This window comes from Heliangelus exortis, chromosome 23, assembly GCF_036169615.1.
Source record: "Heliangelus exortis chromosome 23, bHelExo1.hap1, whole genome shotgun sequence".
In the NCBI taxonomy this organism is placed as follows: Eukaryota; Metazoa; Chordata; class Aves; order Apodiformes; family Trochilidae; genus Heliangelus; species Heliangelus exortis.
Window position 1 is genome coordinate 7587926 of NC_092444.1, and position 23494 is coordinate 7611419.

The 23494-nt window shown below is 52.5% G+C and overlaps 1 protein-coding gene across 3 annotated transcripts; it reads left to right on the forward strand.

The window, feature by feature from the left end:
- The first annotated feature begins 3806 nt into the window (after positions 1-3806).
- TMEM240 (transmembrane protein 240) lies at positions 3807-19615 on the forward strand. Of its 3 annotated transcripts, none has more exons than XM_071767155.1 (4): positions 3807-3973; positions 5225-5331; positions 12836-13044; positions 14790-19615. In XM_071767155.1, exons 2-4 carry the CDS (start codon positions 5240-5242, stop codon positions 14936-14938), a joined length of 450 nt encoding a protein of 149 aa, XP_071623256.1. In that variant the 5' UTR covers positions 3807-3973; positions 5225-5239; the 3' UTR covers positions 14939-19615. The 3 variants fall into 3 exon arrangements, with proteins under 3 accessions (XP_071623256.1, XP_071623255.1, XP_071623257.1); XM_071767154.1 differs by lacking the exon at positions 3807-3973 and adding an exon at positions 4652-4965; XM_071767156.1 differs by lacking the exon at positions 3807-3973 and having other exon boundaries at positions 4973-5331; positions 14790-15027.
- The last annotated feature ends 3879 nt before the right edge of the window (positions 19616-23494 follow it).

The window sequence follows — 23494 nt, forward strand, 5'->3', positions numbered from 1 at the left end:
AATCTGTGTCCTGGACAGTGTCCAAATGGGTCATTGCATCATCCTTGGGTCCCAGGAATGTTTAATATCCCCAAATTACCTGTGCAGTTTTCCTTCTCTGTTCAGAATACTTAAGATTTTTGTGGAGAATGAATGAATGGACAGATCAGAACACTTAGGGGATGGATGGGGAGTTCAGGCAGCAGTTGTGGCAAGGTTTGCAGGGTGTGTGTTCTCAGACTGGCTCGTCCTGTCCCATTTTGTTTCTGAAGATTTTGTATTTGAAGGGTTTCATTCAGCCCCCTCTGCTTCTGCTCATGTGTCTGTCTGATACCATCGCTTGTTACCATGGGGATATTTACAGCCAAAGGAAGATGATTCTGTAAGGGATGAACTGCTTTAGTTAAGCTCTTTTTAAAGACATTTCAAGCAAGCACAGTCCTGAGTTATTTTGAGCAGTTTTCTTTCCCTATCCAGTATGGGTACTGAAGCCTCCTCTCTGGCAAGGTGAAACTTGGAGTGTTTGGAAATGTTTTCTGCTTTGAACTTAATTCATCCTAAAGGGGGCTCTTTGTTTTTATTTTACAGAAATAACTATTTTACAGTAAAAACTCAGATGGGATGTTTTAACCCATGTTTTTTGTGTCTCTGGAGGTTTACGGAAGTGTCCTTTTAATTACTTAAAGATCATAATTTTCATGTGCTTGACAGGCAGAGAATTCTGGTTGCTGTTATGCTTAGTATGGATTAATGGTCAGAACTTCAGTGCACTGCATCTCCTCACCTGAGAAACCTTGGTTTAGACCCATGGTGCAGAACACAGGATTTTACAGGATTGTTCTTTAGACTCCCAACATTCTGTTCTTGAGCAAAAGCAGCACTGGGAGGGGGTAATTTGTAATTTTTTTATTTATCAGCACACAGAGGATGGTTGGATGGACTGATGGACAAACCTGGATGGATGGACAAGCATTCTGTTGGGATACTTCAAAGCATTTCAAGTATCTGTGAGCAGAACTTGTTCTTAAGCCAAAGCTGTTCTTACCCTGACGCATTAGTTGGGGTTTAACTTACAAATTAGTGGAAAATATGTGATGATACAGTTACATTGTTTTCAGATGCTTTATTTACGTTGAAATCCACAGTGAAGCTCTGTTTATACAGGAATTTTACAGGTTCCTTGTCTTGTTTGAAAGAGATGTGTGTTTATAAGTGTGTATTTATACATACACACGAATATATATGTAGCTATAAAACAAAATAACCCCAGTTTCTGTTAGGCCAGCAGAGGTGGTTTGAAATGCAGATCCTCCCCTCTAAATATAGTGGCAGTTTTGTCAATATTTTGGGTTTTTTTACTTTCCATTGATTGAATATTTAATATTGATTAATGAATAGTATCTATCGAAGTGCATTTATAGGCTTTTGCTCTCTTGTTGACATGAAGTTGATGCTACCTGCTGTGTGGACAGATCTTTGCCAGGAACCTCCTGAGGTTCCCAGCCCTCTGCAGATCCTGGCCATAAGGCAGAGCCCTGTTGGCTTCTAGTTTGCAGCCTGTTCTTTCACGTGTGATTTTTCTGTCTGTTTCCTGCATTTTCAGTCTCAATTAAGACCTTTGTAACCTGAATCTTCTTCTTTCTGTCAGAGACAGCAGCAGAGCTTTGGGATGGGTTTATGTAAATAGAGAGCAATATCTGCCCAAGGTTCTCTCCAGATGATGTGATCAGAGTGATACTGGTGGAAAAGAGGGCTCTTCCCCAGGTTTCCATACTCCTGGATCTGGCTGTTCAAAGAGCAATGATCCTCCCTAATTTCCCCCAGTGTGGCAGCCTAAGGAATTTGTTGCTAGGCAGATTATCCAGCTTTTAACTTTTATCTTCCAGAAATGCAGGAGCTTAGGAGAAGGCATTGGTAAAGACAAACAGGGGAACTGTGAGAAGAGCAGGGGAATAAAATCCAGTTGGTGGAGCACAGGGACAGCTGAGTGGGTTCTTATGGAGAAGACAAAAAAAATTGGAAGAAGGAGAGAAATGTTGTTTGACTCTCCTGCAAATTCTGACCTAGGTGAGCACCGTGGGATGCCAGCTGAGGTCTGAGCTCCCTGCAAAAGCAGAAGGAGCCCCTGAAGGGCCAGGCTGGCCCTGAGGTTGCTGTTGGGGCTCAGGCTTTCAGCAGCCACGAGTTCAGCATCATGTGCTGAGCCAGGGCAGAAATGCTGCTGGTGGTTTGTGTCTGCAAGAGCTCTGCTGCTTTTCCCAGGTTCATCTCCAGTCTGATCCCAGCCCTGGCTGCACAGAACTTAGCACAGTGGTGCTTGGCATCCCATCAGCCAGGACTTTCTGCCCCAAAAGGACAAGAAGATGGGTCCCCCAGAGCTCTGCTGAGGAGCCTGGCTTATACCTGAGCCCATCTTCCCTCAGCACCCCAAGCCCAGCTGAGAGCTGACCCAGCCAAGAGTCAAAGCTTCAGGTATGCAGAAATCCCTTGAGACTTTGTCTCCAAATGGTCTGTTCCCTCCTGTGGTTTTTTTTTTTTTTATTATTTGATTGTTACTTTTAAAATGGTTTAAAAGAAAAACAAACAAAAAATAACTAAACAAAACCCAACAAAGCCCAATTCATGTTTCCTACAAGTAGCAAAGAGCCTGAGCTCTGTGTTGCTTTTACAGGGGTCTGCAGATAGATGGTAGAAACCAGCTCCTAGCTCTGTAAGAACTGAAGGAGGGGACATGAGTTGGGCAGGGCTGGGTGAGAGGCACCTTCCCAGCCTGGCTGCTCTCTCCATGAAGTGCCTGGCTTAGCAAATGTTTCATGGGTGGGGTTTCTTTTTTGCTTTTTTTATTCTTAAAAAAAAAAAAAAAAAAAAATCAATCTGCACTGCAATCTGTGCTCTAATTTGAGGACACCATTTAGTGATTTTAATTGTGTGGCAGTATTTTGGTATTTTCAATACCCAGTAGTAGGTTAATGACTGTTCCTTGAAGAATGGAGTTTATATAACCTGAGTCATTACGTAAGGAGCTGGTTGTGGCCCGAGGAACCAAAGGAAAACAAATAGGGAAGAATGCAACCCCCAGAACAGGCAAACTCTGCTCCCGTGGCCCTGAGAAGCCTCAGAAAGAAATGCTCCTTGGGCTGCAGCAAGGTGACACTAACCTTGAGGGGAGCTGAGGGCTTGGAAGCACGGCAGGAACCATCAAGCTGCCTGGTGGCTCCCAGGTGGTAGCTGTCATCTTCTCTGTCCATCCAGGTTTAGGGTAAAAAAAACAACAAGCAAACAAGCAGAAAGTTCTTGGCTGGTCACCTGTTTTTTACAACCAGGGCCTGGCTTGGACTGGTGAAATGAAACCACTCCAGGGAGAACCTGGAGCACCACACCTTCCATCTCAGGCTTGAGAGATGGGAACAGAGCTGGAGGGGATAATTGCATTTCTGTAACAAAAATGCAGATATGGGACACCCCCTCCTTACACATCCCCCCTCCCCCCAGGCTTTTCTTTGGGGACGAAGTCCTCCCTGGCAGAGGTGGGAATTGCTCCCAGGCTGCACCCATAGATGCTTTGGGTGCCCCTTGGGCAGGGATAGGGATGAGCAGGAATCCGGACCCAAAGAGGAGCTGTTGCTTTCCCAGTGGGAAGCAGCAGAGGAATTGGTGATCCCCAAGCCCGGGTCGGTGAGGCAGCCCGGTCCGGTCCGGACCCCCGGGGCTTTACCCCCGCCCGGGGCTTGGAGGGTCGGGGCTGTAGGGTCTGGGCTGTGTACCCGTGTTCCCCCCCTCTGGGATGCCAGGAGAGATTGGGCCGACCCCGGGCGGGCTGAAGGGCGGGGTGAGGATGGCGTGTGGGACTCCGAATGCGGTCAAACGCCGGTGCCGGGGCTTTCGGCTGGGGAAAGCGGCAGCGGTGCGGGGGGAGCCCCGCAAGGTGCAGGTCCGCAGAGCTGCTGCCACCGCTCGCAATGAGCCGCTCCCGGAGCACCGCCTGCCCTCCTAGGTAAATGCCCGGGGTTGGGGAGAAGGGGGGCGGCCGGTTCCGCCTGGGTGCATCTCCCCGCTGCATCCCGCGTCCCTCCCCCCCTCCCCGTGCGGTACCGGAGCCAGACGGGCCCGGGGAGGGGCTGGACCCGGGGGCTTCCAGCACCGGGGGCTGAGCAGCGGGGACACGCAGCCCCGAGCCGGGAAGGGGGTGGGTTGGTTTTTTTTTTTCTGTTTATTTATTTATTTTTTGGGGGGGGTGGGTGGGTGGTGTTTTGGGCTGTATTTTTTTCGCACCTTTCGGGAGGAGGCTGATTTTGGTGGGGAGGGTCGGGGATGAGGATGCGATGAGGCTCCCCCGGACTGGGTGATTTTTTTTTTTTTCCCAATTTTTTTTTTTTCTTTTTTTTTTTTTTTTTTTGCAGCCTGCCTCCTCCTCCCCCCCCTCTCAACCTCCCTTTCAGCCCCCCCCTCCCCCCCTTTCGTTTTTGGCTGGCTCGCTTTCCAGTTGCTGCATGAAGGGCTGTGCTTGTGGCGGTGTGTGCCCGCTCCCGGAGACGTGGCGCATGTCCCTCGGCTGAGGCCGGGGGGGGCCGAAGAGGAGGAGGAGGAGGAAGAAAAAGGGGGGGGCGGTTTGGGAAGAAAAAAAAAAAAAAAAAAAGGGAGAAAAAAAAAATAGGTAAAAAAAATAGGGGGATTTTTTTTTTATTTTTTTTTTTTTACCTGTCGTATTTGTCCTAGAAAAATAAAAAAATAAAACGGGCAGGGCGAGGGAGCCCGAGGCATCCCCGTGCCGGGGGAAAGAGCGCGGGGGTGCGCGGGGGGGGGTTGCCGGGCCGCCCCCCAACCCGCAGCCTGCGGGCAGCGAGCGCGATGCGCCCCGGGCTCAGCTCTGCGGAATAGCGCGGCCGCCCCTCGCTGCCCGCGCACCGACCGCTGGCCAAGCCCCCCTTGATGTCCATGAATGCAAACACCATGATTTTCATGATCCTGGGCGCCTCTATCGTTATGGTAAGAGATTTATGCTTATTTCCCTCCCCTCCATTCCCACCCCCCTCCTCCCCATCATCATCATCCTCCCCGCACTGTCCTGTGCACCCCTCTGTCTGTCTGTGCACCACCGAGTCTTTTTTTTTTTTTTTTGGTTGGTTGGTTGGTTTGTTTGTTTGTTTTCTTGATGACTGCTTCAGCCTTTGGCAATCAAACTCGAGTCAATGTTTTATTCCATCATCCAGAGTTGACCAGATGCCTTGGTTATGGGCTCTTACAGGCAATAGCTTGCTTGATGGACATGAATGCGTTGCTGGACAGGTTTCACAATTACATCCTACCGCATCTGCGAGGGGAGGACCGGGTCTGTCACTGCAACTGTGGGAGGTAAGTTACCTGCAGGAGATCTGGCTCACCTGGCCATGTGTGTCTGTCCCCCCCCTCACCTCCTGACCAGCTCCTTCCCACCCCATCTCACTGGAGAGGCAGAGGGAGGTGGTGGCCAGGGGCAGGCTGCTGCTGGCTGGGCTACCATTTTTGCATTCTGGCTGTGTCTCACCGTCCTCAGCACCTCCTGCATGAGCACAGGGTTGACTTGGGAATTCTTGATAAGGTTTTTGTTGTTGTTCTTTTTTTTTTTTTTTTTTTTTTTCTGGAAGAAGAGTTTTCTGTGGGCCTGGAAGCCCATTTTTCCTTTGTGTGCATGCCCGTGTCTCTGTGAGCCCTGGGAAAGTGAGGAACTTTCATTGCAACCTTTGTCATTTTTTTACCTTTGATGTCAGCAGGCTGTGGTGGCTCTCAGGGTGCTTGTGGTCTGGGGTGTTGCAGTTGGTGGTTGTGTGGCTTTGGTGGGATGGGGTTTGGAGAAGCCAGAGGATCTGTGTCCAGGGAGGAGTGTGGCTGTGTAGGACAGAGTCACTTTGAGGCTTTGTAATCTTCGATCAGCTTTTAATTCTCTGTGGCTTTTCTCCTGGGAGTTGTGATGATGCTGGATGGAGCACACTGAAGGAGCTGCTCTGTGCTTTTGTGGAGTGCTTAGCAGCATCAGGGTGGATTCCATGGCAAGAGTAATGCCTTTGGTTGGGTACAAGTTCATGAGTGCACAAATACCTTCCTCTCCCCGTGGCTGTTTGGCAGAGCTTCCTGCTCTTCCACAATGGAGCAGTTCCTGTGTCCTGTGTGAAAGCTTGTGGCTGTGCTTCGGGTGCTCTCCATCTTATAGAGCCTGGGTGCTTGAGTTCTGGGGAGGGGAACTTCTCTCCTCTCCATGGGACTGCTGTCAGCCATCCTTCTCCTGCACTCCTGGAAGCCTCATGCCCCTCCTGGGCCTGGTCACTCACTGTCTGCTGGAGAGTTTCTTGTCCTGGGGGGCAGTAAAGCAGCAGGAGGCTGTGCCAGCTAAAGGACATGTTTGAGGATCCCTCCCCATTTAGCTGGAGCTTTTACCCCTCTTTGAGCCACCTCTGGACCCAGCTCATCCAGACTGTCACATCCCTCTGGTGCCCCTTGTGTGGCAGCTGAAGGTGGGAGGTGCAGGGGGCTTGGTGATGGACAACAGCTCTGCTGCCACACTCTGTCACCCAAGGGGATGGTTACCTTCCTCCCCATGGTTCCTCCTCAGGATCCTGTGGCAGAACAGCAAAGAAGGTACCAGCAGCTCCTCTAGGGCCCAAAGCAGGCAGACCCCATGGACCTGGCTCCTTGGGCACCTCCAGCACAGTTGGGAAGACGATGGACAAGAAATGTCCACAGTGGCTTTGATTTTTTTTTTAGTGAGGTTTGGCTTTCTCTCAGGTAATTATTTTTTTGACTCTTCCTGGTTTTTTTCTCTAGTTTAAGGTTTTTTTTCCTCTTCCTCCTCAACTTAGCTTTCTTTTTAGTTGTCACGTCTGTGTTCAAGCATGGTGAAAACTGCTGGTAACAGACCTGAACATCATCTGAGGAGTGCCAGGTCTCACTGGTGGTGTTGGTAGAGTGACCCAAGGTTGGGAAGGTGGCAGGGGTAGTCCTCTCCCCTCTAACTGTGTGTCTGCAGAGATGCTGCTGAGGCAGATAAATCACCCATGGCCCTCCCCCCAGATGTAGTTAAGTCATTTCTTAGGAAGTGCACAAAACAGCTTCCATATTGTCTGAGAGGAGCAGAACCTTACTGGTGGCCTTGGGTATGGAGAAGCAATGGCTCTGCCCAGCAGCAGGAGCACAGCAGCCCCATGAGCATTGTTTCCATCATGGTCCTGCTCACACAAAGCAGCCCTGGGGCTGTGCATGGCCTTGGGCTGTGGTCCTCACCTTCTCCTGAGAGCTGGGAGGTGCTGGTGGGATGCTGGGTGCTTTGAGCTGGGTTTCAGAGGCAAGTGATGCACCCATCCCAGGTGCTCGGGGTGCAGGAGCCCTGAGCTGTGGGTGAGGATGTGGCCTGGAGCTGTTGGTACAGGGGGGGTAGAAGACTCCCAACTCCCCAGTAACCAAAGGGCATCTTTGGAGGAGGGAGCTGGCTGCAGGTCAGGGTGTTGCAGAAAAGGGGGGGAAAATGAGTAAATGTTGCAGAAATGGGAAGGAAGGAAGGAGGAACTGGAATGTGCCATGGGCTGAGCTGCCCTGCTCACTGCTCCTCCCTCCTGCCCTGGCCCAGGTTGTGGTTCAGGCACTCACTGAGTCAGAAATGTTTTTTCCTTCCCCTCTCCTCTCCTGGCCATGCTATTACTCAGAGTGGATCCCTTCCTCAGGAATGCTTTGCCCACCACCATGACTCTGGGCAGGATGAGGTCTCCAGAATCAGGACCTTGCTCAGAGCTTCTGCCCATGCGAGGGTCCAGGAGCTGCTGCCCTGGTGCTGGTGGCTGTGGACAGTGGACACAAACTCCATGTGTGGCTCAGGTGCCACCCCAGGGGATCTGGGGCTCTGTGCCCCCCTTCCCACCTCATCCCTGCAAGGCCCTTGGGACATTTTGGTGTCCCTGAGCCCATTGGACTCTTCTGGCTGACTCCTCAAAGGGCTCTTCAGGTTGCATGGAGGATGTTGCTGGGGTCACTCCTCATGGACAGGTTTGTGTCCTCTGCTCCCTGCCTGTCCTCCTCTCCAGCAGGAGTGTGCCCAGCAAGAAGGTGCCACCTGATGGCACCCTATCCACTCCTCCATAAAATGCCCTCTGCCAACCCTTGCCTCATGAATCTCCCACTGTTGGGGACCACACTTTGAGGGATTTTTTTTCCCCATGTTCCTCAAGTACTTGGGGTGTTGGTGGTGACTGAGGACAGTCACTGGGGTCAAGGCATCTGGGGAAGAAAACCAACCCCATCTGCAAGGGGCTGCTGAGCACGGGACACTTGGCTGTGTTGGGCTGATGTCCACCATTGCCACATCACTGGGGCTTTTTGAGGCTGGAGCTGCTTTCTTGGTACTTTGTGCCATGGCAGTGATTTGTTGAGGCAAGAGTGAGCAGGGTCAGAAGGGACTTGTGTCCCCTTGCTGGGGACAGGAGAGCTGAGCTTGTGAGGTTTGTGTTGTGGCTGCAGGGTCTGGACAGCATCAGGTGGTGTCTGGAGGTGGCTGTGCCACTGCCAGGGAAGGGGTGGCCATGGCTGATGTGTGTGTGCAGCCTGTCAGGGGGAGACACTCCTGAGGTGATCCTGGGGTGGGCAGTGCCTGTGCCACAGGAGAGGTTCCTGCTCCCAGGGCTGGGGTGGGAGTGGGTGTCCCTGTTGGTGCTGGTAAGGTGCTGCTGGGCTGGAGCTGCCCCACTGGGCTGCCCCGTTGGTATCAGCAGAGCCAAGCTGCCAGGAGCCCTGGGGACCATCAAAGTGCTCCTACAGCTGATGGGTGGGAGAAGAGCTGCTCAGGAAGGGAATCTGGGGGAGTCATGGTGTGAGAGCATCAGCAGAGACAGTGCTGGCCCTGGCACCTGCCTCACGGCAGGGACTCTTCCCCTCTCAGCATCTTCCTTCTTGCTGGAGAAAGAAGAGTTCTGCTCCTGGGGAAGCCATGGAGCAATGTTCCTGCTAGAGCAGAGCCCTCTGTGTCCTCAGGCTGTCTGGATGTCTGCTGGCACACAGGCAGCCCCATCCCTCTGATCTGACCTCTGTCTGTGGGACGCCCCAGTTCCCAGGAGAGATGATGGAGGTGTAGCACTGTCCCAGTGTCTCTGTCCCAGTCAGGAAAGGGTCCTGTCTGGAAGCAGGGAGCTGGCAGCAGCTCAGGACTTGGGTGATGTCATGCAAAGGAGAAACACCAAAGGGCGTCCATCCCTGGAGGGTGTTCTGGAGATGACACCTGCATGGAGCCAGGACCCTCCAAAACCACCCTCAGGAGCTTGGAAGTTCCCTGCCTGGGTAAGAACAGGGATCTCAGGAGCTCTCCCATGTCTTCTCCTTGCCACTGACCTTCTGAGTGACCTTGGGTGAGTTTTTCCCTCCCAGGCAAAGTCTCTCCCTGTGAGAGGGGTCAGGAAGGTCTGAGGACCATCAGCATCACCTGGGTGCCAAGACCCTGCAGCAGAGCTGGGGACCAACCCTCAAGTCACCTCCTCTGGGCCAGGGGACACTTCAGATACTTCTCCAGGCTCCAGTCCAGGAGGGAAAGTCTCTGGGCAAGGCTGAGCTGGATCTCTCCTGAGCCTCTGGTGTGCCTGGAGACCCTGGGAAGTGCCATGGGTGGGGATGTGGGAGGTGTCAGCTCTGCCCTGGTGCCAGGGGGACCCAAGGAGGATGGATGGTGGGGCTGGATGAAGTCCAACAGTGTCCCCTGGGCTCTGGCTGTGAGGGACCAAACCCTGCCCAGCACTCTCAGAGGAGGGACAGTCTGGGGCTGCTGGCAGGAGGCACAGGGAGGGGACATCTGGGGTTTGTGTCCATTCCTGGGCAAACCATTGAACCTCTCTGTTCCCAGATGCTCTCCTGGATGTACTGCTGGGGGTGCTGATTGCCCAGGGCTGGACACCATCACCCAGCCTCCTGTGGGGTCCTGGGGGCTGTTCCTCTGTGTGAAGGGTCCTGGGGAGGTGTTTTCATGCCATGGTGCCAGCAGAGGGGTCTGCACCCTGGCTGTGGTGGCACTGAGGTGGGGCAGGGGTGCAGAGCAGGGGTGCTGGTGGCCTTCTGGAGGAACAAGCTACCATGTCCCCCCCAAAGCTGTGACCCTGGGGAGCAAGGGGTGAGCCCAGTGGGGCTGTGACAGGAGCCTGGGAGATGTCCCATGTCTGCTCCCCACCAGGACAAACACCAGGAGGGAGCTGAGCATCATCCTGACACCATCCCAGCAAAGGGGGTGGGGGGAGCATGGAGGCAGTGAGGGGCTAGTGTTTGGGTTGGTTTTTTTTTTGCTCTGGTGGTGGTTATTGATCTGGTGGTGTTTTTGATCTTGTGGTGGTTTTTGGGAGGTCCCCATGCTGGGCCTGCAGCAGCAGCAGCCAGACAAGGTCACTGGCAGGGACACTAGCGCTGTGGGCAGCTCTGGTGAGGTGTCCCAGCCCTGCTGGCCCAGGCTCTGCTCCAGCCCACTGCACGCCCTGGCAGCCTGGGTTTGCTTTTTATTTTATTTTATTTGTTTTATTTATTTTATTTGGTTTTTTTATTTTATCCCCCCCACTTTGTCACAGGGATGGGGAAGGGGTGAGGATGCCCCAGCTCCCCAGCACTGTGCTCCTCCAGTTCCTGACTGCTGGGGAGGGCTCAACAAATCCAGAAAATCTTTAGCAGAGCAGCTGCCTCCTGCTGCTGAGGACATTTCTGGCCTCAGGCACGGTTATATATATATTTTTTTTTTTTTTAAAATTTTTTTTCCTCCTACAATTACATCTCCATCACACCCCGGGTGAGGTGTGGCTGTGCAGAGTGTGGGTAACCTGCTAGGAACAGCTGAGCCTGAAGCTGTTGTGACTGATCCACCAGCTTGACCTGGCCCTCGGGTTACCTGGTCCAGCATTTTTCTTGTTCAAGAGGCACAGATTTACCTTCTGAGGAGCACCACAGACACTTGGTGGCAGCTCTGGCAGCTGAGGATGCACTCACACCCATGTCTGCCACCTGGCTTAGGGGATGAAAGGCTGAGGAGATTTTTTTTATTTTATTTTTTGCCTGGTGAAGCTGACACAGACCTGAGAGTGATGTCAGCCCCTTGATGGCCACGGTTGTGCCAGCAAGGTTTGGGCAGAAGCATTTGCTCTGAGGAGCTGTCCTGCCAGGGCTGCATCTCCAGCCCTCCTGGGAGGGCTCTGGTGTGGAGCTGGTGGTGGTTTTGCTGCACCCAGGTGATGCTCAGCTTAGAGGTGACACTGATCCCTGGCTGGATCCAGCCCCCAGAGCCATCCAGGCCACGTTCCAGTTTCCAGCTCCCTGGATGGGGACCCTGCACCTCTGCACTATTAATAACTGCTGGGTCACCCCTGGGACACCCCCAAGGACTTCAGATGCAACAGAAGCCTTCTGGGGGGTCTGTTCCTCTTCTCCCCACCTCAGCAGGACCACTGGGTGCTGACAGCATGAAACAAAGCAGCAGAACCCTCCCAGCTCAGCTCTCCAAGGGCCCAAACGAGCTCCAGACCCGGGCTTGTTGGGTGGGGGAGTCTGGAGAAGAGAAGGCTCAAGATGCTTAAATGCCCCCTGAGGGTGGGTACCCAGCTCTGGATGGCTCTGCTTGAGCAGGGGGTGGACCAGGACCTCCAGAGGTCCTTCCCACCCAGGTGACAATCCCTGCTGGTGCCTGGGGGAGAGGAGGCAAGAGCAGGTCCTGCCCTTCACCTTTGAGGTCCCTTGGAAGTGCCACCAGAGCTGGCCTGGAGGAATCTCCATCTTCCTGCTGGTGCCCCAGCCTGCTCCCTGGGGAGCTGGATGTGCTCCCCATCCTCACACCTCATCCACCCCCCCAGCAGCCCCAGGTGCCTCCATCTGCCAGGAGCTGGTCCCTGGGGTGCAGGTGAGGTGAGGGCTGTTTTCAGTCGGTGCCTTCAAGTGGAGGTTTGTTTGTGTAAATATTTGGACGTTTCTCAGGCATGATTATTGAGCAACCTGCACCTCATGCATATTCAGAGGCCTCCAGAGATTGCTTCCTCTCCAGCATGGGCTGGGGCCATGGCTGTGGGAGGGATGGGAGGGATGGGGATGCTGCTGGGGGTGGGCAGTTCTGGGGGAGCCCATGAGACCATGTCCTGACCCTGAGCAGTGATGGTGAGCACAGAGCCTGGGCAGCTGATGGCTCTGGGCTGCTCTCAGGGCAGGTGAAGAGCCAGGGAAAGCAGATGAAGCAGCTCCAGGGCAGCTTGGTACTGGTGTGACTTCATTCTACATCCCCATCCCTGAGATCCCAGCTCTCCCCTCCAGCCCTGCCTTGGGTTTCCTACTCCATCCCCATCCCTGCCCATTCCTTTCTTGTCCTGAGTTACCTGGGGGTGTCTCAAGCAGTTCAGCATCATCCCAAGCTTGGCCTCTACCATCTCACTACACAAAGAAACCCCAGAACCTTCTTATTTCACCCCAAGAGATGGGACAGGGAGCCAAGAAGCTCCTCTGGAGAGGCACCATAAGGATGCTGTGCCCTTCACCCCTTGGGGGGGTTTGACCACCCCAACCTCATGCTGTCCTTCACCTCAGCCTCTGTTTTACAGAGGAGGAACATGGACATGGAGAGCCCTGGCAGGAATGCAGCAGGAGCTCCAGGCATGGGCTCAGGGGGCTCTGCTTTTCTACCTCTTGCCAAGCCCTCTGCTGCCGTAGGCACAGCAAAGCCAAGGCAGCACTTCTGCTCCTGGGGGTGGTGGGAGGAACTCTAAGGGGTGGTGTGAAACCAGCCCCTGGCCCCAGGAGAAGGGGTGGCATGGGAAACAACTCTGTTTTTCCCCACTGATGCTCTCTGCTCTTCCCCACTGATGCTCTCCCCTCCTCCTCTGCCCTGCTCCAGGCATCATGTCCATTATGTCATTCCCTACGATGGGGATCAGTCGGTGGTGGACTCCTCAGAGAATTACTTTGTGACTGACAATGTAACCAAGCAAGAGATTGATCTGATGCTGGGACTTTTGCTGGGCTTTTGTATAAGCTGGTTCCTGGTCTGGATGGATGGGGTCCTGCACTACGCCGTGCGAGCCTGGAGAACCAGCCGACGGTATGGTAAGTGCAGCCTCCTGGGCTCCCTGCTCCTGCCCTTAAATCCTTCCATTTCCATGGCTGGAAAAGACTTCTAAGGTCACCCAGGCCAACCATCAACCCAGATAAAACCAAACCTGGTTGTTCTTTGGGCTGGTTAGCTGAGCATCTTGAGCCAACAGCCAGAGAAGGACCAGCAGCTGCCCCTCCAGAGCCTCTCCCTGCCCCTCTTGGCTCTCTCAGCATGGACATCTCAGGGATTTTCATCAGTGGAGGTGGTGGGGGGGAACTCAGCAGAACAATTAAACCAGTGAATTACTTGAAATCCCATCACAGTGTCACTACAAACCCCAGGCTTTCACTCTGCCAGGTGGTGTCTGTTGAATCCCAACCCAGCAAAGGACGGAGAGAGAGAGAGAGAGAGGGAGCAGGAGAAAGCTTGATCTGTAAACCTGTAAGAAATTCTCATTAGGGAAGCAGATCATCTCTTTCTGAAACTCAGATCAAAATGATATTAATTCCTCATGAGCCTTCCCCAGTCCTCAGCAGCAGCTCCTGCACCAGGGCTGTGCTCTGCCTGCCCCAGCAGAAGGGAAACTCAGAGTCTGCAGTCAGATGGCAGCTGGGACACCACTCCTGAGGCTCTGGCACCTGCTCCTGCCCAGACCCCCGGGCTCTGACCTCACCAGCAGGGCTGGCAGGAGGGGTGCTTGGCTGAGATGCTGTCAGAGCAGGGATTGTTCCTCAGAGCTGGTGCCTCTCTTTGTGGAGCTGCAGCTGCAGTGTCACCATCTAACCTGCCCTCCTGTGAACGGCTTCTGCCTAGATATTTAATTTTAGTCCTTTCTATTTTTAGTCCCTTTTATTTTTAGTCCTTTTTATTTTTAGTAATTAAGGGTAATGCTAGTAATTAATTCAGTATTTAAACTGAACGATCTATTCTATTTTTTTTTTTTTTTTTTTTGGCCAGTGGTGCAACACACCCTGCAGACAAACCTTTTCAGAAAATTAATGCGGTCTTATTTTGGACTCAGCTTATTTATTTTTTTTTTTCCTTCTCATGTTCATGCCACAGAAAGCTGACAACCACTCTGGCTGGAGACATTGTCCCTTGGTGCCATCTTGGTGGTGCTGCACCCACCACGTGAGCTCAGCTCAAACTGTTCCATCCCAGGACAAAGCTGTCTGCTCTGCTGAGGATGTGTCCTTACAGACAGGCTGAAAAAATCACTGGGGCATATGGGGCAAAAGAATGAACGTTGAGGTTTTAGGGATTTCTTTCTATCTATTCTGTCAAATCATCTGTGTAAATCTCTCTACTTTCAAGGCAGCAGCAAGTATGCTCACTGCTTGTTGAATGAGTCCCCAAGGTGAAATTCCCTTTTGAAGAAGGAATTGGTGGTGCCTGTGGCTGTGAGATGGGGTTGGGGCAACACAAAACCTGGTACAGAACACTGAGCCCTTCCTCAGCTACAGGAGTAGCACAGCAGTGGCTCAATGTCACCTTGTGTCCTGATCAGCTCCAATTTTTGGTCCATTAGAATAATCCATAGCTCCTTCCTGATGGAAGAGATTTCCTAAAATAGCAAATACTCTGTAGCAGCTCGGGTGTGCTCCATGGTGCTGGTCCAAGCAGTCAGGTACCACCCCATGGAACTGGTGCCTGGTGCTTTTGGGATGGGGCAGGAACAGCAGAGAGAAGTCAGAAGAACACAGATCCCACCATTCCTGTAACCTCTCACCCTTTCTTTCTCCTTTCTGTTTTCCAGACAATTCCTGGTCTTGGATTCCAAAATTTTGTAACCTAAAGGAGTTCAGGAAACGTCACCACAGGCAGTATGAGGAAGCAACTGGGAACATGGTGCACATCAAACAGAAGCTGTACCATAACGGGCACCCCAGCCCACGGCACCTCTGAGCAGCCCCTTCCCCTCCAGAGACTGCAGTGAGCTTTTAAAACAAACAAACAAACAAAAAAAGGACTTTGCTCTTCTTCCAGGGGAACAGCCACCAGTTTGCTCCTCTCTGGAAGCCAAGGGAGGACACAGTTTTACTTCTCCATCCTGTGTGTCCCCGTGGCACAGCACGATGCACAACTAAGCCAGTCCTGGATGCTACGCAGCCAAGACATTGCACTGTGTTCCACGTTTTATTGTCAGACTCCTGTAGATATGTAAAAAGCAAACAAAAAAAACAAAGGGAAGAGATTTCCATTAGACTTTCAAGCCCCTTTTCCTGGCATTCACAGCTGTCCTCCACATCCAGCTGCCCTCCAGGGAATGATGGAGGTGGGACACCATGAAGAAGACACAGAGTTTCTCACCCCAGAGCTCAAGTCCCTCGTTTCTTTGGTCCTTTGGCTTGTTTTTTTGCTCTGCTCTCTTCCTCCTGTTGCTAGGATGGCTTGGCTGGCCCCAGGCTGGGATGGGCACTGCTGCCAGCTGGGTGTGAGGGCACAGTGTCCCTTCTGCTGCTCATGGGTTCGGGAGTTGCTGGAGGGGAAAGGGATATAGAAATGATTTGTTCTTTGCATTGCTCCACACTGAAACCTGCCTTAAAGCAATCTGAGAAATCCTGGTACCAGGGGAACAGCACTGGGGGGGGATCAGCCCCTCCCAGGGGGTTGGTGCTGTCTGGTTTTCACCACTGGGGTCCTGGTGGGACCGTGCTGGTGTCAGGACTGGTGTCAGGCTGGGGAGGAGTTGCTCCTGAGGTGCTGGGACAAGTGCTATGGGTTGGATGGCATGAGATCTGATTTGCACCCTTGATCATCCCACTCTGCTGCATAACCAACCCCCCCACCCTTGTCTGGAGGAGAGGAGATGCTCTCTCCTATTCTGAGAGGGGGACCCTAAGGCCCTGGTTCAAAATCCCCCCCCAGAAACCAACAACGATGCTGTGAGTGGGTCCTGGTCCCACTCTCACCCCACCTGCACGTGTGCTGCTCCCAGGAGCTGCCCTTGCACCCCAGCAGCAGCCTGAGATTGGTTTGAGGGACTCAGAGGGATGTAGACCTGAAGCCAAACCCATCAGCAGAGCCAAATATCCTCATGGTGGCTTCAAACAAAGTCTGAGGGTGCCCTAGGGTGGTTTCTGCCCTTGCTTCCTCTGGTCACAGCTTCTGTGTGGGTTTGAAGGTAGCTGGACCCACCCTCTACAGCCTGAGACCTCCTGCCCTTCCAGTTGGAGTAACCTGGGGTGGGTGGTGTTGGATGAAGCCTTGGAGCCTGGAGCTGAGCCCTCCAGGAATGTTCTGCTGGGGCAGAGCAGCCCCTCTGCCAGCTGTGCCAGCTGTGCCAGCTGTGCCAGATGTGCCAGCTGCATGGGGGCTATCGAGGGAGACAAGGGCAGGAGATGCTGGCCCCAAGGATTCCAGGTGGCAGCTCTGAATCCCAGTCCTTTCCCCTGCATTCCTCATTTTATGTTGAGTGGGCTTGTGCTTAAACAGGGAGAACATCCAGAACACCAGGGGGATGAATATTATCAGAAATTGCTGGGTTTTTTCTATGGATTCTTTGACTCTGCCAGTACCCTCCTAAAGTCAGGAGAAGGACACCCCAACTCCCTGCTCTTTTCCTCCCTGCTCCAGCTTCTGTGTCTTGGTTTTATTTTTCATTATTTCCCCTGCCCAGGATCAGGTCAGTTATTTACAAGGCCCAAAGCTGGCCAAGAACCAACCATTCCTGTTCTCTTCCATTCATCCCTTTGCTATCCCCTTGTGCCTCTTGTCTTGGAGCCCCAGTTTCTGTCTGGACCTAAATAATTGCCCAGTCTGTACTTGTCTGTCTGCCACTCAGGACCTCCAATGGTTCTCATGTCTGCAGCCACCCATCAGTAGCTCCATAAGGATTTTTCCTTCAGCATCTCTGTTCAAAACTCCTTGGCTTTGCCCCCTCCTTGGCTGCAGGAATTCTGTTCCCATCCTCAGGCCAAGTGGCTTCAGCTCCTCCTCCAGTTCCTCACATCCCAAGCAGATCTTCTGTTGGCCCTTGAGCCATGGCACACACCTACCCCACAGCAGGGAAATCTCCTCAGATGGAACAGTTTGCATCGTGAAGACAAATACTGAGGCTCTGAAAGGGGGAAAAAGCACTTTAAATAATCTTTCCTCTTGGTCTCTCTCACTTCAGGCAGTGACCTGAGCTTGGGCTCAGGTTCTGTCCTGCTCCAGCACCTGAGCTTAGTTAAAATATCATTAAATGTGGAACCTACAGCTGGGAAGAGTGATGTGGTGGCTCACACTGATTAAGGCTGATCCACAGCAGAATTCCAGAGGAATACGAGGCTCTGGAAGGGGGCACAAAAAGAAATCATGTATTGTACATGTTCCCCTGGTTTAATAACAGTTTTTTTTAAGAAAAACAGATTTTGTAATCTGCTGTGGCTGCAGCCATTGCCCTGTGAGCCTGTCCCTTGTTTACACAGTCAAAAAATAAACCAGAAAATACTCTCAGTGCAATTAAATTTATTGGGAGGAATTAATTGGTCTGAAACCCAAGGACAGGAGAAGGACCCTCAGAGAGGTGTCCCAGCACCCCCCACCCCAACAGGCTTCATCCTGGGGACCCATCCAGGCCTTTGATTCTCACCAGAAATCAGGGACAAAGTCCCTTCTGTGCCACCAGACCCATCCCAGACCCCAGGGATCTGCTGGAGCATCCATGCCCTGCTGGGAGCTGCCTCCTCCTCCTGGGGGGCTGTCCCCCTGCACCAGGGCTCAGCACCTCCCTGTTGTCCCCCCCTTTGAGGAGGAGAAGCCAAGGACAGAGTCACCCCATGGGGCAGTGCAGGAGGGGCCCCTGGGTCCCACCAGGTGTGCCCTGGGCTCTTTGGGGATGGCAATGAGGACCCCAAGAGGAGCAGAGGGACAACTGTGTGCAACCCCCCCCCATGATCCCCATGGCAGCATCTGGTGAACCAGGCAGTATTTGCCATCTGTGTCCCTGTCCCCTCAGCCCCACCAAGGCTGCCTGGCTCTGTGCTCTCGTGTCCCTCTGTCCCAGGGGGTTGCTGCTGCTTCTGGGATGCTCTTGCACTGTCTGCTTCTTCTTCTCCTCCTGTGCATGTGTTTGTTTTGCTCTTGTCCTGCTGTGGGGGTGTTTGCTCCTTGTTTCCCTGTCCCAGATGTGCTGGTGTTGACTTGTTTGTTGTTCTCTTGCCTCTGATCCAATCTTCACACCAAAAAGACCAAAAAAACAAAAACCAAAACCCAAAAAAAAAAAAAAAACCAAACAACAAAACCAAAACCCAGCAAAAAAGCAAACAAAGAAAAAGGGTTTGGTTGGGAGAAAGAGACTTTGGCATCAGGGAGCTGACAGGACAAGGTCAGGGCTGAGCAAGATGGGTGAGAGAGGACACATGGGGCTGTGCAGATCCATGGGCACCAGGAATGGGACTTGGTGGCACCCAGCAGGTGCTTTGGGGGAGGTCCCTGGGGGGAACCCTGTGCTGGCTCAGGAGGGGTTATCAGAGAGCAGAGAGAGAGCTTAAAACTCCAAAGTGCCAGTTCTGTAGGGTGGGGTTGGCACTGGGTGTGTTCTCCTCCAGTTTTGGGGTGAGGAGCTGTGGGTTCTTGGTGCTGGTTGGGATCTCTTGCCAACAGGTGGAAGAGAAAAGCATCAGAGAGCAGAACCCCACCAGTGCTGGCCTCCTCCAGGACTGGGCATCAAATAACCCAGTCCAGTCTGGGCTGCTGAGACCCCAGGGAAGGCAGCAGAGGAGTGGGGTCGGGTGGGTGTCAGGAGGAGCTCCTGGGGACACTCTCAGGACAGGAGTTTTGTGTCACCAGGTTCATAACCCTCTGTCTCACCACCTGCTCACTGCATGCAGGTCCTCTCCTCGACACCTCCCATCCCTTTCCACTCATTTCTTGCTCCACGGGGGCTCTCTGGGTCCCCTCTCCAAGCTGAGGTTCCCACAGCAGGTGACACCAGGTGATGACACCAGGAAGGTGGCTCCATCCTGAGCACCCTCAGCTCATGATGCTGCCCAGGGTGGTGGAACAGGACAGAGCACACAGCTGAGGGAGATGGGCTTGTTGTTTTTCTCTCTTTTTTTAATTTTTTTTTTTTTTTTAAATAGTGCTCTGCAGTGTGAACACAACCACAGCCTTGCAGTGCTGGTTTCCCTGCTTGTGAAACCTTTTTTTTTTTTTTTTTTTAACCCTGCACTCAAACCAATTTTGCATGCAGGGGACAGGGAGAGGTACAACACCCCTGGGTACCAGCAGAGAGGGGTTGGACTCTGCTCCAAGTCTAAGCATGGGATCATCTCTACTGTGGTTGAAAAGCAATAATGGCTAATTTATTGATTTCTTTCTTTTTTTTTAATTAAATACACTTGCAGAGGCAAATGTCACCTGGAGGTTGTGGTGGGAGTGGTGACAATGGCAGCAGTGAGCTTGGGGGTGGGGGAGGCAATAGAGAAAAAAAAAAAAAAAAAAAAAAAGCACACTGTGATTTTATTTGGGTCAATGAGCGAGTGTATTTCAGCCATTCCTTCCCTTCCCACAATCTGTTTGTATAATAGACAAACCAGTTCAGCTCCTGAAACCAAGCCCCTCCTTTGCTGTTTGTCAGTAAAATAGTTTTTTGCATGTTTTGCATCTGAGTCTTTCTTTCCAGGATGCTCCTGGGGCACCAGGGGGGTCCCAGAGGAAAAGGAACAAACAGGGGTGGGGAAAAGCTGTGCCCAGACTCACCCAGGAAAGGCTGTGCCATTCCCCCCAGGTTATGTGACACCAGAGGACACTGTCCCAGATTTTAATCCTGCTCATCTGCTGCTCCTTGGGAACATGGGGAAGCTCTGAGGTCCAAAACTGATTTAAAAAAAAAAAAAAAAAGAGGAAGATAAATATTTTACTGTTAAAAGCAAGCTCTGGGGAAGCTGAGTCTCCTGCCTGCAAAGGGCACCCAAGGACAGGTGGGTGCAGGAGCCCCAGGGCTTTGGCACAGAGGAGCAGAGGTGAGCTCATTTCCCACTCCAGCAGCACTGAAATCTGCTACTCCCAGCCCTTTCCCATTTTTTTATTCTGTTTGGTTTAGTTGTGGTTTTTTGTTTTTTTTTTTTTTCCTGGAACAGGGTCAGACATGCCCAGAGAGCAAACCTGGCACTGATGGGGGCTTCAGCTGCTGCTGCATGAGTTGTTCTACAAGTCTGGACACATCTTAGTTGGGGTTGGTGGGGGTGTGATTAAAAAAAAACCAACAACCCCAACACCCAAGCACAGAAACCCCCACAACAAGAATATAAAAGCCACAGCAAGAGAACCAGGAAAAACCTTCCCAGGCAGCGAGGCAGGGAGCTGTTGTCATGGAACTGGCTGAGAGTTGCAGGCACTGGCATCTCAAATTATGTCTGGGGGGGAGAAAAAAAGGCCAAGAGAGACAAATGACCTGACTTGTGCTGAGGTGAGAACAATTAGGGGTAGGGAAAAAGGTGTAGGAGTGCCTAGGGACCCCCCTGAGCTACCCAGCTGCTGCTCCTCTTTGCACATCCTGTGAAACACTCACCTACCCTGGAGTGCCTGGAGCTTCATTCCAGGAGATGCCATAGAGCAGAGGGTACCCCCATGATCTGGCAAAGAACCAGGGGAAAAAGGAGAACCAGACAGCAAGGAGACTGGTTTGGTTTTGTTTTTTTGTTTCCCTCAGATCATTCAAAGCAAGACCTGACCTATACAGGTCCTTCACCAGTTGCTGTTGGTGCTTGGTGGGAAGAGAAGCTGGGTAAAGCAGCCTGGTGGTTGCTTTCAGTTGACCAAAATCCTGTAGCTCCTGCTCAGATGAACAAACTGCACCTTATCCCATGGCCCCAGGGGTTGATGTCCATGGGAGAGCTGCTACAAGGTCCACCAGGAGCCTGTGAAAGCACCAGCCATGGGATGCACAGCCTGAATGGCCTGGAGGCTGCAGGAGAAGCAGGCTGGAGAGGCATCCATTGGAGAAAGGCTCTTCTGGTGTCAGATTTGGCTCGTGAACTTCTTGTGGGACAGATGACCAAAGATTAATACTTCCTGAGGGGGCTCCCATCAGTCCCAGCCCATGGGACAGGCACTGGGAGCAGGTGTGTGGCCGGTGCAGCCAGGCACTCACACAACAGAAGTTTTCCTCCCCATGTATCACACTCAGAAGTCAAAATCTGAATGGATGTCAGCTGGGGCTAGCTAGTTAGCTGCCCAGGGTATCAATCTGCCTCCCAGCTGCAATGCTGAGGCCCAGAGAAGGCATTGCAGCTGGTGGTGGTAAAGATGGGGGTGATGGATTGCTCGCTGAGCCATCTGCTCTTGGTTTGCTCTCCAACACAAATTTCTATTTTAATAAAGTGCCATCAGCTCATAACTCAGTGTCACAGAGAGGAGAGAACCTCAGTCTGGAGTTGCCACCTCCCCAGGGACATTGTCCTGAGAGCTGGACCTGCTGATGAGCAAACCCAACCTGCTGAGGAGGCTGGAGCAGTGACAGACCCTGCAATTAACTCTTTGGTGAGGCAGGGTTTGAAAAATGGTTAAGTGGACATTTTCTCCTTTCCTGTTGCATCCAGAGGAGCAGCAGCAGTGCCAGTGACTGGCACAGCTCTTCAGACTGCATGAAACCATCTGGCTGATGGCTGGGAGCAATGTGCCTAAGGAGAGGGTAAGGAACCTCTTCTCAAGGGGAGGACTGAGAGCTGGCAGCACCTGGGATGCAGTGAGGGTGTCCATGGCAGAGGATGTGAAGGAAGGGTTGTGTGCAATGTGAGAGAATGGCTGGAGAACCTCAGTCCTTGTGGAAATCAGGAATGAAGCTTCACCACCAAGGCAAAGCAGCACTTGCAAGTCTGGCAGCCACTCCAAAGTGCACTAAGAGCAGCCTGGTGCAGAACCAGTGGCATCCATCCTTAAGTGGTCATGAAAAGCCCTTAAAAAAACCCCAAACAACCCACTGAAAGGTACTTCTGAGAACCCTTCAGTCAGGAGCTGCTTCCTGCTGGCTTCCCAGCCACACCAAGAGGCTCCTTATAGCCAATTGTCCTCCCAAGCCTCCAGTTCATCCCTGCTGTTCAGACAGCAGCTGGGGTAGAGACTTCAGGGGCCTTCTGGGGACCTGATGCAATCTGCAGGAAGAATGGCATGAAACAGCTGAGCCAGCACCTGCCCTGCCTTTCCCCAGCAGCAAAAATCACTAGCAGGAAAGAGGAAGGAAAGGAGAGCACTTTCCCCTTCCCCCAGCTCCTCTCCTGCTTGGTGGGGGTCATCATGGGAAGGTACAAAGGTGTATGGTACAATTAAGAGATTTTATTCACACAGGATCAGCCTGCTCCCTCACATAATTCATGAACAAGGGGATTTTTAGCAGAGAAAGGCTCTGCTTAGCTCCCTTCCCTCTCTTGGGGCTTAACAGAAAGGGAATTCTAGGAAAATCTTAATAGGGAGAGCCTAGAACAGATAATCCTCTAGTAAATCAGTGGAAAACACACCTAGGCTGAAAGGGAGGGGAAAAAAATTGGCAGTGAGGTTTATTTCAGCCCTTCAGAACATTGAAGTTTGCAGTTTCAGTTTATCCAGGGCTGCCCCTCTGTCCAGCACCGGGTCTTGCACCAAGAGTTATGGGCAGGAGTCTGGGCAGCCATTGCAGCTCTGGGACACCCAGCCTTGACAGAGCTCCTAAAATGCAGCTTCAAACTGTCCCTGGGCACCCTGGGCAAAAGAGCAGAGCACTCAATTAAAGTGGCAGCCCAAACCAGTGATAATCTGCAGCTTCAACCATTTGTTCCCTGGTGTCCCACCCAGCTCCCTGCTCCCAGGGCCCTGGTGCCCAGCCCTGTTCTGCTCCAACATTCCCAAGCCCGTGTCAGGATGCATCTCCCCAGCTCAGGAACAGCCAGCACTGAGGTGGACAAAGCTGAGAGTGCTGTCAGTTCTGGTGGGAGCAGAGCATCACTAGGAGGCACTCAAGGGCACTGATTTAGGTCAGACAAATGTGCTTGCACAGTGGAGTTACAGCAGAGTTCAAACCCAGTTCAAGCTTGGAAAAAGAAACAGAAAACCCAAAACAACCCCCCAAGAGATTTTCTGACCTCTTACACACATAGAGACAGAACAAATGGCACTGGAGTGAGACAGGCTGGTGTGTTGATGACTTGACACTGGCACAGTTCAGAATTGGTCCAGAAATGCAGCAGCAGACTCATGTAGCAAGTGCAGCTGGATGGCAGCACACAAACCCTGCTCGAGTTGCTCTCTCTCCAGCCCTTGCTGGGCACTGCTCTGTGCCAGACAGACTGACCCAGCCTTCCCCACTCCCCTCCTGAGAGATGTACCTGGGGAAAAGTCCCCCTCAGCCTGGCAGGGGCTGCAGAGAGCAAACAAAGATGAGCTGTGCAGTCAGAGCAGACACATCCCAGCCCAGGGAAGCAGTGGCTCCTGCTGGAGCTGGGCTGAAGGGCTGCCCAGCACCCCCAGCAGAGCTTTGGAGAATGAGCAGCTCCCCTGGGG

Coding starts and splice junctions, on each gene's coding strand:
- TMEM240 (XM_071767156.1), top strand. CDS start 5,132: ATGACTGCTTCAGCCTTTGGCAATCAAACTCGAGTCAATGTTTTATTC. Junction 5,332..12,835: donor TGTCACTGCAACTGTGGGAG/GTAAGTTACCTG, acceptor GCCCTGCTCCAG/GCATCATGTCCATTATGTCA. Junction 13,045..14,789: donor GAGAACCAGCCGACGGTATG/GTAAGTGCAGCC, acceptor TCTGTTTTCCAG/ACAATTCCTGGTCTTGGATT.